At 35.6% G+C, this 13747-nt stretch overlaps 1 protein-coding gene across 2 annotated transcripts in view; it reads right to left on the bottom strand.

The window, feature by feature from the left end:
• Positions 1 to 267: 267 nt before the first annotated feature.
• TDRD3 (tudor domain containing 3) overlaps positions 268 to 13747 on the bottom strand; it is a 135786-nt gene continuing 122306 nt past the window's right edge. For both annotated transcript variants that reach the window (XM_025049012.1, XM_006914938.3), the window contains exons 13-14: positions 3993 to 4118; positions 268 to 528 (exon numbers count right to left, since the gene is read on the bottom strand). In XM_025049012.1, the coding sequence (XP_024904780.1) occupies positions 4002 to 4118 (117 nt within the window). In that variant the 3' untranslated portion in view covers positions 268 to 528; positions 3993 to 4001. The remainder of the gene's footprint in view (positions 529 to 3992; positions 4119 to 13747) is intronic.

The following is a 13747-nucleotide window of genomic DNA, read 5'->3' on the forward strand; positions in this document are numbered from 1 at the left end:
GTGCTAAAAACAAAATATTTGCGTTTTAAATACTTTTTTGCTGCCACACTTAGTAGCTAAGTACTTACCATGCTAAGAACTGCTATTTGCCGCAGGTTGTTTTTGCAAGAAATGTGGCAAGCTGTGTAAGTCAGTTTATTCCGTAATTTTTGGGGAAGGCTCCAGTATGCTGTAATTGCTATTCTATAGAAGGCAATTAGTATGGGGTTAATACCAAATGGATAAGAAAGATAACATTTGGCAAATAAAACATACAGTAAAACAGTGTATATAATAGCACAGTAGTTTTATTGATGGCAGAAGAAAAAATTCTTTCACTTGTAAAAGGTATTTGCTTTATTTAACTCAGTATTTTTCCCATTCTTTGTGGGAAAATTTATTTGAATTTTTTCCCCCTAAAAGCTGCTTTTTCGTTCTTCAAATAATAATAACCACCATGGCTGCATCTTATTCTGAAGGAAAAGTAGAAGGTCTATGAACGTTCTGAACAGGATGTTTCAGTCACTGGCTCCTTTCTTCACAAAGACTCTATTTAAAAAAGAGAGGAAGAGAGTGAAATTGGACCTTCAAATTTACTTTTCCATATTCAAGATACACTTATGCTGAAACTTATCTGTAAATGTATAAATATCTATGCTAGTATAAATATCAATAGATGTCAAGTAGAAGAAATTGAATACCGTTGTCTAATTTATAAACATAATTTCTACATAGCAATATGTAAACCAAAAAGCAAAATCTTTTAAAAATAATTTTCTTTTAAATTCTTAAAGCACATCTCTGTCTGCATTAGACCCTTTATTACCAGCATGTCAATTGCAGGAATTTTGATTAATCATTTTTAAAAGAGGATGACCTAAAAAAGATGCAATCTGCCAATGAACCACTTCTGCCCCCATCCTACTCACCTCCAATGTCTCCTCCGAAGACTTCTGAACTAGTTTAGTCCACACGGGGCATTTATTTTAGTCTGTCACCTCCCCTGCCTCCTCCCCACCTTTATCAGGTAGCCCTCTAGTTGAAACGCTTTGAGTGGTGACAATCGAAAATGCTGAGAGAGATGGTAAGAAGCCTTATTTGCTCCGGTTTGAGCCTCACACATGAAAGAATGCTCGGGCTGCATACAAATAGCTCATACACTTCCGAAGTAAAGAGTCTCCTGCTTAGAAAATAAAGAGCTTTGGCTACTCTCGTCCTCACACGACATCCACCTGCCGGCATCACATGGCTCCGTGACAGCCATCGTTACAGCGACCGTTTCCCTGACCTTGATTTGAAAGATGTTGCAAAGGGATCCTGGACTGGACTGGATTATCAAAAGATTTTTTTTTTTTCCACATTTAAAAAGGTATCTTTTACCAGCTAAAAAATGGTGTTAAAACCTTAGGAAATAAAGTTGTGGTATTTATGTAGTAGTCTATGCTTAGCTGTAGGTTTCAAGGTTTCTGGTTAATATGTGAAACTGTAAAGATGATTCTTTCCTCAAAAAACAAGAAACGAGAAATGAAGTTTCAAGTGAGTCGACAACTATCACACCGCTTCACACGCTGGGCCGTAACCTCCACGGTGCCGCCCTGTCTCACGCACGCGTCCCGCACGGGTCCCTCTCACAGCAGGACGCGAACCCCCAACCGCCCTTCACCTTGACCACCGCAACAGCGTCTTAGACTCTGTCCCTGCTGGCGCTGCAAAGCCATCCCACATCTAACGGCGATACTGTCTTACTACGTGCAGTTTTATCATCTCTCTCTTGTTTAGAAGTTCATGACAGCACGAAACACATCAAACTCTTAATGTGTCCCAGGCCATGCTCTCCTGCTACCACCAATAAATATTTTTTAAGGCCCACTGTTCTGGTTTACATACTCTACCATAGCCACTGGAAGCCGCTTGCCATGGACTTCACCTCTTCCCCTCTGTAAGCCTTCCTGAGCCTTCAGATCATCTCCGGAGGACTCTATTTTACCATGACAATGAAGTTTACAATTCGCTTCTAAGGCCGGACCCTGCTGTTGCTGGTATCTAGTTCCTGTAACTGCAATCATGTCAGAAACCTCTTCGAGTGCACATAGTTTTGGTCAGTTTCACTGATTAAAGAACAATGTATAATTTCTCTGTCTACATCTGCTCATATTTCTAAGCTGTCTGTAACAATTATGATGAGTCCAGGAACTAGAAGTTTGGAGTTTTGAGTCTTCGATCTGACTCGTCATCACTTTTTCTCAGACATGGGCCTATTTACCCACAATGCTCCCTGAAACCCCATCTCTTGCCTAGCCCTGACTCCCACACATCTCCCGCTTTTGTTAATCACTGATGTCGTCCTTCACACCAGGCCCAGGTAGAATCCAATCCCTCTCCACCTTTGGGGAAGTGTATATGTGTGTGTGGAGGGGGCGGGGGGGAGTAAGGGGGTGTAGAGACCTTTGACCTTATTTTAAATCTTGTTTTAAGCAATTTAAAAGACCTCAGAAAGCTAACAGGAAATTCTTGGTTTTCATTCACCTTACAAGAAATTTAATCATAAGGACACTGAGCTTACTTTAAAAATGTTTTGCTTTTCTACTTAAGTGTTTACAAATGTTTTATATCTGTTTACTTAATGGCCTTGTATTAAGCACACAGAAAAGCCAACGATAAGAGGGAAAAGGTGCTACACTGGCTTGCTCAGGTAAATCAGAAGTCGAGTAGCATCAGGCTTCTGCTCCAGGCAGACTTCTACATAAAGAGCTAAGAGACAGGAAACACTTCTTCACTTAGAGATAACAGAACTAATTTTTAACCAATGAAGGAGCTTTGGGGAAGCTGAATAAAATACAAGACTGTGAGACAGTGCTGTCCAGCAGAAATATAATGCGAGACACATACGTAATGATTTATGTCCCCATAGTCACATTAAAAAGTAAAAATAAATAGGTAAATTCTAAAAACATATTTAACTCAATCTATCTAAAATATTATCATTTCAATATGATCAATAGTAAGATATTTTACTTTTTTTTTTAACTGAGTCTTTGAAATCTGGTTTGCATTTTTCATTTACAGTGCACGTCAATTCAAGCTAGGTACATTTCTAGTGCTAATCAGCTACAGATGGTTTAAAAAAATTGAGAGTCACTTAGCTGAGGAAAAAAGAATGTGGATAATAGCCTTAGCAGAATGAATAGCTGAAATGAGGAATTTAGAACAATGTCTTTAAAAGTACTAACGACTTTGCTATTGAGAAGAAGAGACTGAGAAAAAAGATATGGTGAAAACTGAAATTATCTTTAGGGCAATATATAACAAAAGTTGTAATACAAAAACTCTAATTATTAAAAAAATATTTAAAAGCCCCTGGCATAATGAAAAGATAGAAATGTTACCAAACATGGCAAAAGTATTTCCTTACAAAAAAATATTAAGAAATAGTTTTTGTTCATCAAAATGAGGTGCTTAGATTGATTCCATAATTTCCTTGCTATTTTGTTATTATTTCTCTTCCTTCCCATTGAAGATAATTTTCAGGTAGCAACTCTCTAAAATGCTAAGATGAAAGTTTCTGGATTGATAGCTCGGGCCCCAAAATTACATCTCAATAAGCAATCACGCTGTCTTCATCCAATTCCTGAAGACGTACTATGAAACATTTCCTCTTTCTTAAAAAGAATTGAAGTTAATTAAAAAATAAGAAATATACTCAATTATTCAGGTGAGTCCTTTGCTTTCTTTCATCTTCTTCCTGCTTTCGAATTTATAATCATTTTACTGTCTGCCATCGCCTCCAACAGAAAAGAATAGGTATAGAGAAAAAGGGGGATTAAGGATAGCATTTGTGGAGAAAGGTTTGGTGGAAAGTAGTTTGTAACTATGGTTTAATCTTTAATACTTCATAAGTGACGGTTTTAAAACATCAGTTTTTTCTAGTACATTATTATAAAACATTAATGATTGGACTCGTTGAACATGAATAGCATCTTTATATGGAAACCACCTGACAATGTCAACTTTACCTTCTCGCGTCAGTTCCGAGCCCGGGGAGGCTGGTAAAACTGCTGGGTGGGCCGGGTGGATCTCCTGGGCTGGCCATCGCCTCCTCTCCGGAACTCAAGAGTTTGGTCATAGGTGCCTTCTTCCTCCTATTTGCAAAGAGTAGTGATTTAGCATGTTCAAAATAGCTCTGACTTACCTAAGTTAAATGTATTTGATGGTCCCCATTTTCATATACCCTATTAAGCTACCCTATAATTCACATCTGTCAACTTCTATAACACAGGGAGGCAAGGGAAAAAAATAAAAACAAACCTCTCTTGGTCCTAGATAACGAAAGAATAAAATTTATAGTGGTAATATTAGAATCAAATTTAATTCTAGGAAAAGAAACTATTTCCAGGTAATAGCATGATGATCTTATCAAATGACGCAATGCGGTGAAAACACAAAAAACTAAGCATTATAACAAAAATTTTCTTGAATATGTGGGCTTCTAAGTATTTCTAGGTATTTATTATGGAATGGGGTTTTGGTAAGATATGAAAAAGAGGTTGAGGAGCAAGAGAACGTTCACCAACTGTCTGTCCTCATCTGATGAAATCTCTAAAGTCGTTAAGGACCTTATATCTCGAGACAGGAAAAAATAGTGGATCGGAACAAGGAGGGAAATACAATTTACATACAAAGAAAGCTTCATGCAAGACAGAGCGATCACCACAGTAAGGCATAAACTATTTTCTTCTCATTTTCTTTCTTACTGAGGTGGTAGATCGGCTAGCTCAAGGAATAGCATGGGAGAATTAGGATAAGCAGATTAAATAGCAGAAAGAATACAGTTAATTATAACATTTGAAAAGGACTTAGAAGCAACAGAAATGTAGCCAAAAGCCACACTGGTTTCTTACTGAGTGCTGCCACCCTGTTATTTTGGTGTTTTTAAATTAATGCAGCTATGAAATATGTTCCCTTTTAGAGACAGGGAAAAAAAAAAAATCCTGGCTCAGTTTTGTTTATGCAAAGAAACAGCATCTATTTCAAAAGCAGAGTTTAAATTCCAACTGAATTATCGGAGCACAATAATTTGCATGATTTTGGAAATTTATCCTATCTTCCTCCTCACTTTATCTTTGAATCTTCTTTTCCAAAAGATTTTCCTTTGACATAGGAAGTTATATAAAAGACGAGTTCTCCTTTCAATTTCACAGACCCAACTATTACGGTTTTACCTGATGGAAGCAGAAAGATGCTAAGATAGTTTGATCAAATCCTATTATTTAGAAATGATATGTAACACTTGGCATGAACATAACTCTTATTAGGCATCCTCCACAGCAGTCTCAAGAAAGAACCATTATTTCCATTTGATATAAAGTACACTGAAGCCCAGGAAAGCTTTGTGACTGGGCCCTAGCACTTCTAAGGCAAACCTGAGTTTTTATTCAAAGACTGATGCTGAAATCTTTAAGTCTCAGTCTGCATATAAAAGAAATAAACCGATAGCCAAAAATTCATGATCATCCTTAAAGGGCCTTCATCACCTAAATGAGAGAATGGAGAAGTGTGACAATATATCTGGCATAACTCAATAACTATATTTTAGCGACAGACTTCCAAATTAGCTCTCTTTTCATTAACAATTAATCTCAAAATGGTTAGAAGTGTCAGATATTATGTCCGTAATTTAGTAAAGCAATTAAAATGCAGGAAGAAAAATTAAAAAGTGTTCAGGAAAGAATTAGTTTTTATTATTCTGACCACTGTTTTGAGTGATTATCAAATATTATAGCTAAATTTGAAAATGAGCTATTTAATTTTATGAAATATATAACATTTGAAGCTTTGCATATTAACTGAGAAGAATGAAAATATATTTGCTACTGTAGGAGATGAAGTTATTATTTCAGGAATTAGAATTGAATGTTATTTTTCTCCACACCCAACTGCAGAACTGGCTAGACAACATACAGACATCAATGCTCAATTAATAAAATACACTGTTAGAGGTAGGACACTACATTTGCTGACTGAGCGAGCTGCGTTTATATAATAAATATGGCATTGCTACTTGAAAAGCTGTCTCCTCTGTGTTTATAAGATTCATAGTCTATACTAGCCAGAGCCAATTAAATGGTTTTACAGAGATGACCGACCATGATTCTTTTCACGTTATTTGATGTCTTTTTTATACAAAGTAGAAGCAAAAAATAAAAACGATTCTGACAGCTTGGTTTTCAGTTATTGTCAAAGGCACAATCTTGCTTTTTTAACTTTTAAATACTCCTCCTGCAGAGTAGTTGAGGGCAAACCTGGTTACCCACAAAAACCACTTCCTAGAGTCTATAGCTAGTAATTTCCAGCACGGAGAACCTCTTTCCATTCATATAACACACAGTTCAATTTAAAGGTTTCTTTGGTGTCATCTTTGAGTGAAATTGATACCTGTTCTTTAGCCTATCTTCCTCCTCTAGGTTTCATTACCCTGTAACAAGATTTAAAACTTAAAACAAAAAACAACAACAACAAAAAAACTAATTTCTTAGTTTATGAACATATTTTTAAAAAATCTAACTCTGTGTTTGAGCTGAGACAGTCCTGAAAGGTCCTCTGGAGTCTGAGCCCTAGATGTGACAGACAAGGACTCTCTAAACTCGGAGAGGTGAAATGATTTTCCCAAGTCACAGAGCTCGTTAGAGGAAAAGTTCAGACCAGAACCACTCGGTTTCTGACTTTGGTGCAAGGTTCTTTGAAAGACTTGTGATAAATTTTATAAAACGGAAATGATTAATGTCATTTCACGTAAGCTTGTGAGATTTTACTGGGACTCAGATTTTTGCTCACCTGAGCCACGCAATCAGATAAAACCTGGTTTTAAAACACTAAATAACTAATATTCAAAATGTGCCCTCTTTTCATGCTAACATTTACTAGTTTATTGCTCCTTTTAATGAAAAGATACAAAATGCAATAATCAATGTGACAACAAGCACAAATGAAGTAATTTTTTTTAAAAAATCACAGCACCAACAGAAAAAGGAGATGCACAACTTCATCTATAAAACATGTCTGACAGGTCACAACTGTCTTTCCTGTACCTCACTCTGAGTCTTTCTTTAGTGCATGCTGCATCTGGAGTGAGAACACAAACGCACATCCCCTCACTTATAAATGAGCCGTGTTAGAAAAGCTCATTGTAAGTCAGTCACCTGGATCCTGGAACATACTTCAATAGGAGTATGAAGCATTTAAACAGAGACCATGGTCCCTATTCCACAAACAGTAAGGGGAAGTGCAGCTAAGCCACAGACCGTACTCTAAGGAAGCTGCTGGATCAGTGATGCTCAGCTAGAAATGATTTTGCCTCCCCAGGGGGCATTAGCCAATATCTGGAGACATTTTTCATCTAATGGGTAGAAGTCACAAGCGTTGCTAAACATTAACTATCCAGTCCTAATACTGAATGCTGACAGCAGGGTTTTTTTGTTTGCTTGTTTGTTTGTTTGTTTTTTACATTTCTTCTTTTGCCTCTACCTCTGAGGTCTAAAGGCTAACCCAATTCTCTACAGAACTTTTTTGGGGGGGGGAGGGGGGCTCTATTTGCTGACAATATTGTTTTTCTCTGCTCTATCTACATACTCATATTTACTTAACTTACTGAATTGCCTTATTTTATATTACCATTCCTTCAGCATTTTCCCACAGCTATAACTTTATGAGACAACAAGAGATTATTTGGTTGATAGAAATGGGGAGTGGGGATGGCAGGCCTCTTCATGAAAAATCTTAGAAAAACATATTAATCATCTGTCTTTGAATAGCTATATTGTGTGTAATTTCTTTTAGTCAGCTCCTTCTCACAGAATTTGAATAGCAGTCGCAAAAACAAGTCAGCATATAAAATGTATACCATCTACCTTCAACAATAATTGTTAAAATTTAGGATATTTTAAACAATGAAATACTAAAGAGTAGATATCTATTTCAGTGATTTGCATAGAAACCACTTACTCTATATCCAGTTCAATTTCCAGGCCATTTTCTGCCTGCCTGATTAGCTTGTGCAGTCAGTTTATAGAAATATGAACTAATTTTAATATAAAACCCAAGCAATTATTTAAAAAATAAACCTGCTTTCCCAAAACATCAAGTAAGAAAGGCAAAACTATGGGGATGGTAAAAGCATCAGTGGTTGCCATAGGTTAGGGGGGAACAGAGAGAGGAAAAGGAAAAAACAGAGGACTTTTAGGGCAGTGAAACTATTTTGTATGATACTATTATGGCATTACATTTTTTCCAGACCCACAGAACACATGCCACCGACAGTGAATCCTGTGACCTATGGACTCTGGGCAACAGTGACGTGTCAGTGAAGGTCCATCAGTTTTAACGAACGCGCTACCCAGGTGGGGGATGTTGGTAACAGGGGAGGTGGGAGGAGGACAAAGGGTATATGGAAAATCTGTCCCTTCCTCTCAGTTTTCCTGTGAGTCTAAAGCTGCTCTAAAAAAGGTCTGTTATAAAACGGGCTGTAAAACAGGCCTGTGGAATACTTTGTGCCTTGTATAATGCTGATGATATGGCAGATCCTTTATATTTTATGAAGTATTTTTTGACCTGCGTTATTAAAATGACATGTCTTGATCCATTTAGATTCTCCCTGTAGTTATCAGTACTATCGTAATTTCATAATCAGAATATGAGAATTAAATTTCTTTCATCCTTGGGATGCCACGAGGATTAATTACTGTATGAAAACCACTTTGAAGATTATTGGGCTTTCTGAACTGGCTCTAGGTTGTGTTTAATTTTGATTATACCTTGGATATTCGTAACATTTCTTCTTGGTCCTCACTGGAAGACTTTTACATTTGATTTTACTTGTCAGTTCAAATAATGAAAGAAAGTTATCTCTGTCCCACTCAAAATCAAAACCAAAAAATCATGTAACGGACTCTAAAAGTAGAACTTAACATATTTTAAAATAATCTTAGATCTTAGATAACATACTAACGTTCTACTATGTTAGAGTAACTGAAAATTGAAAGTAAAAGCTAAATCAGCCCTTATTTTCGTGAAGATTATGGGTAACATTTGCACCCACAGGAGTCATATTTTATGATCAACACTAAACCTTAGTTTATCAATTATCCTTGTTTAAGACATATGTTCTAATTCAATATTTACAGCTCTACCACAAAATAAACTAGGCCTGTCGTAGCTCGGAACCGCAGATTATAAACGAAGAAGTTTCTGTAAAGGGCAGTTGGTCCAAATAAGAAGCTGTTATTTGCTCACGTCATTATGTCATCGCTTGAGCGAGACAAGGGTCTTCTGAGGCACTGTCCTGTCTGCCTTTTGCTATGTTTCTGAGGATTGAGGGTGAGGAACAGAAATACTATACATTTCAGAACTGCAAGGGGAATTTGAGATAATCTGAGATTTAAACTTAAAAAAAAAAAGCAAAAAAAAAAACCCCTGTAATTATTATCATTTTTTTTTGAATTCTAATATAAAATAGATGGGCTCAGGGTAAAGTGAGTGTTTTTACAGTGTATGTGAGTGGTATCCCTTTGCTACTTTCTTCCTTCGTCCCTCCGAGCTTTGTAACCCCTGAGCCACAAAAATTAAAAACCCGATCTAGTTCAACCTCTGCTGGACACTGGGAACCAGCTGGGCTGAATGACTCGATTACTCTAAGCAAGTGAGCTAGTGGGAGAACGGGAACCGGAACGCAGGCCTCTCAGACCAGGTTCACACCCCTTTGGCCTTTGCGGTCGATTACGTAGAAAATCTACACCCTTGTTTTGGCTTCTATAAATTAAATGCCTCATTTGATAATAAAAACTCACCTTTTATACCTAAATGGGAAAGAAATTCAGGCTTTATTAAGATATGAGAAAGTTATATATAACCAAAAAAAGTAAATTTTATGATAATAGACTAATTGATCTGAAAGCGAGGAAAATAAGATACATTTTAGAATAAAATATAATGGGGATCTTATAGTCTCCCTTCCTCTCAGAGCAGCCTAAGATCATCTCTTTAATATGTACTATGTCTAGTAATATTTTATTTAAACCAAATATTTATGGCAGCAAAGAAAAACAATAACACTGAGTGAAAAAAAAAAAACAACCACGATTAAAATCTAATTACTAAACAACTGTTCCGAAATGCATGACTGACATGCTGCATTCCTCCTGTCATGCAGAATTTCAAGACCACTGACACATTTCACTGTAGTTCTCATCTTCTCTCTTTAGAAAAAAGTATGTTTTCTAAATCTATTAAAAAATGGAAATTGTTGATGATTCTACAAGATACCAGGAAATCATCTGAATTCCCAGCTCAAGGGGTTTTAGTCTATACCCTGCTGTCTAAAGCACAACCTGAATAAGACAACTAAACTTTAACATGAAAAAAAAAAAAAAAAAAAAAAAAAAAAAAAAAAAAAAAAAAAAAAAAAAAAAAAAAAAAAAAAAAAAAAAAAAAAAAAAAAAAAAAAAAAAAAAAAAAAAAAAAAAAAAAAAAAAAAAAAAAAAAAAAAAAAAAAAAAAAAAAAAAAAAAAAAAAAAAAAAAAAAAAAAAAAAAAAAAAAAAAAACTGGATATTTAAGGGACAGTAAAAGCAAACACGGAACTATTCATCACTGTCCTTCCTCTAACATCACTGAGGTCGTCTACCCTTTAATACAAAGTAAACAAGCTATTTTTGGCAGCTTAGATACTCAAGAAAATTTAACTGAACTTCAAAAGGTGGCATCCATATTTTAACAAGGAGAATGGAGTATAGGAGACTAGCAAACACATCACAGTTATCAAATTTCAAATGTTAAAGGACAGATACTTTTTCATTCAAAGACCATACCTAAGTTTATTTACAACTTAGAGACAAAAAAAAAAAAAAAGGAATGGATGTTAATTCCACTGAGCCTGGCATTTTGCATTTTATCTTAATCCTTACAACACTGCTTTGAATTACTTAATCTCACCATTCTACAGATGAAGACACTAAAGCTCAGAGTAACTCCCCCAAGTTATATCCGTGACCATCCTTCAGTAAGACCTCTGGGCTGTCGGCTCTGAAGTCCTTCCCATTGCATCACATATGTCATATGCATTTACATTTCTTGCTTGAGACGGTTTTGCTAAATCTTTTCTAATAACTAGCTTAAGATCAATTTTAAATAAATAGATGGATTCTGTCCTGAGGATAGTATAAACATCATTTAATTGTCATTATCTTTCTTGAAATTCCATAATGAAGTCTAAAGAATGAATAAATGATTTGTAAAAATGTGTACCTCTTTAAAACTCATTTCCTGTTTTAGCTAAAGTTTAAATAGCTTCTCAAAGCTCATGCAGAAGTCAGAGTAGGGAACAGATTCCTGCCCCAAAAGATCCTAATCTACTCAAAGATTTCCTTGAGAGGTACTTTATCATGGCATTGGTACTTAAAACGGTCTCTCAAGTCAGACCTCAGTCTGAGTTTAGACTCCACCACTTCCTAGGCATATTACTCAACCTCTCTCTGTCTGCCTTCTCACATAAAAAACTGTAATAAACTCAGGTTTACAAGGAAGAGTGTACGAGGTAATATGTAAAGTTTAACAAACAAGCCACTTATGTTGTCCATTGTTCTGAATTAAGTAACCTGTTAAAAATAAAAATATACATGCCACTTCAATTAAACGATCTAGACTCACAGATTCTGCTAAAAATCATGAAGTTTGCTGTGAGAGTATCCCTCGAACTAGTTTGGGCAGATAAGGAAAGTGGAAAAGCCATTGAAGAAAACAAAAGAACCAATGCAAGAAGATTCTTGCCACCTGCTTTCCTGTCATGTCTTCGGGAAAAAAAATATACACAAAAACGAATCATTTCACGTTATAAATAATTCTATTACTACCATTATTTTTGTTTCTTTTGGGAAGAGAAGCCTTTCTTTGATTATAAAGAAAAAGGGCAAATAGAAAAAAAAAAAGAGGAAGAAAATTAGCAAAGAAGCATTACTGAAAATGATCAATCAAAAGTTACAGACCCTATCTGCATAAAATATGAATATTTTAAGAGAAAGCTAAAAATATATTAAAATGATTAATCTTTTTGACCATCCTGCCTTTAGACCATACCCTTGAAATTTTAGTAAATGCTGTAAAGAGAAACCAATTAGAAACACCATTTAAAAAGCATAGCAATGATGATTAATAATGGAAAATGCCTATCTATGCTTGTTGATATGTTTCAGATCAATGCCTATAAATTTTCTTCGCAAAAGCAACTGCTTTCCCCAATATGCTAATTAAGCAAATATGTTTCAGGATATTTTATAGTTAAGACGCATGAGCAGTAATCACAAGTGGTTCATCATTTTACTCTCTCATAAGTTATATCTCTCTTACATCTTAAATTGGTAGGCTAATATAATTTAAAATGGTTTAATTAATTCTTTCTCTGAAAGTAATAATCACTATATCAGTCAGCCCAATGTATTTTATATAACTGACCATCTGAGACAAATTGTTATGGTATGAGACAGTGACCTGAAACACAGATTTAAGAAACAAAATTAGGAAAAAAAAAATTTCCATGTCAAATGGATAAAAATACAGGCCAGATCTTTGCCACCAAAAAGCACTAAGGGTTGGGGAGGGGAGACACGACTTGACATGCTTTATGTAACTATAAGAAAAAAATTGCAACACCTAACAATACGGAAATAAAATCATTTGCTTATGTTTCACCCTCTTAATGAAACACAGGGACAGGAAAAGAATAAAAAATTTAAATCTTAAAGCAGATAACGGCCCAATTATCTGATGTAACAAACATCACTGTCACAATTACGCCCCATTCATACCCAACAACACATACTGACAATGTCTGCATAATGAACAAAACTTATTTCTCTTTAGTGAAACATAAAGATAACAGATGTTTACAAACCCTTATCAGTTATTAGGCTAGTTAATAAAGCCACAGTTTTAGAAACTCCAGGTACTCTAGGAGTGGAAATCTGATCTCTGTAGTACGAAATTCATCCGCCACATCACAGACAGACCGTGTGGTTCTGCCGCCTTCACCCAGCCACCGGTGAAAGGCGCACAGCCTTCCTCAGGCAGCCAGCCTCACGGCTCTGTGAACCTCCACTAGAAAGCAGAAATCGGCCTGCATTTCTGGAACCTCTGCCTACATTTTCTAGTTGAGTCTGTTTCCTTTGCCATATGAAAGACTTAAAATTATTTTAAAACAAATATTATCACACTTTTCCGTAGTTTTCTATTTTCCAGACTTAAAAGACTCAGTTCCCAGAATTGTCTGTCAAATAACATTATTTTCAGAATCCTCCATTATCTTGATCATCTTTTCTTTTGTATATTTTAATATTTACCTTTCTATATAACCTAGTATTTGGAATAATATTTTAAGTATGGTCTGCTTGGAACATACTACTACTATTTCTCATGATGAACAAACTCTATACAGCTATCTCACCTTGCTTTAACGTTTCCAGCGGCTGCTCTGTCACTGCATGCTCATACTGTGCCTGTCACCAAGCAAAATCCCTACGACCTACTCCAAGGGCTAGTATTTCATCCTATGTAGGAAGAGAATTATTTTCTCAACCTAAATAAAAAGGTTTAAATTTAATCGCAGTTGAAGTACATGGGTTATTGAAAGATATTATCTTGGCACAGTATTATCATTGGTGTACTCTGAATAAGATGTTAAGTCGGTTTTCTGCCAAGTTATTTTGGTGATTTGTTAGCCTTTTTTTT

Source organism: Pteropus alecto, unplaced genomic scaffold (assembly GCF_000325575.1).
Source record: "Pteropus alecto unplaced genomic scaffold, ASM32557v1 scaffold35, whole genome shotgun sequence".
NCBI classification, from domain to species: Eukaryota; Metazoa; Chordata; class Mammalia; order Chiroptera; family Pteropodidae; genus Pteropus; species Pteropus alecto.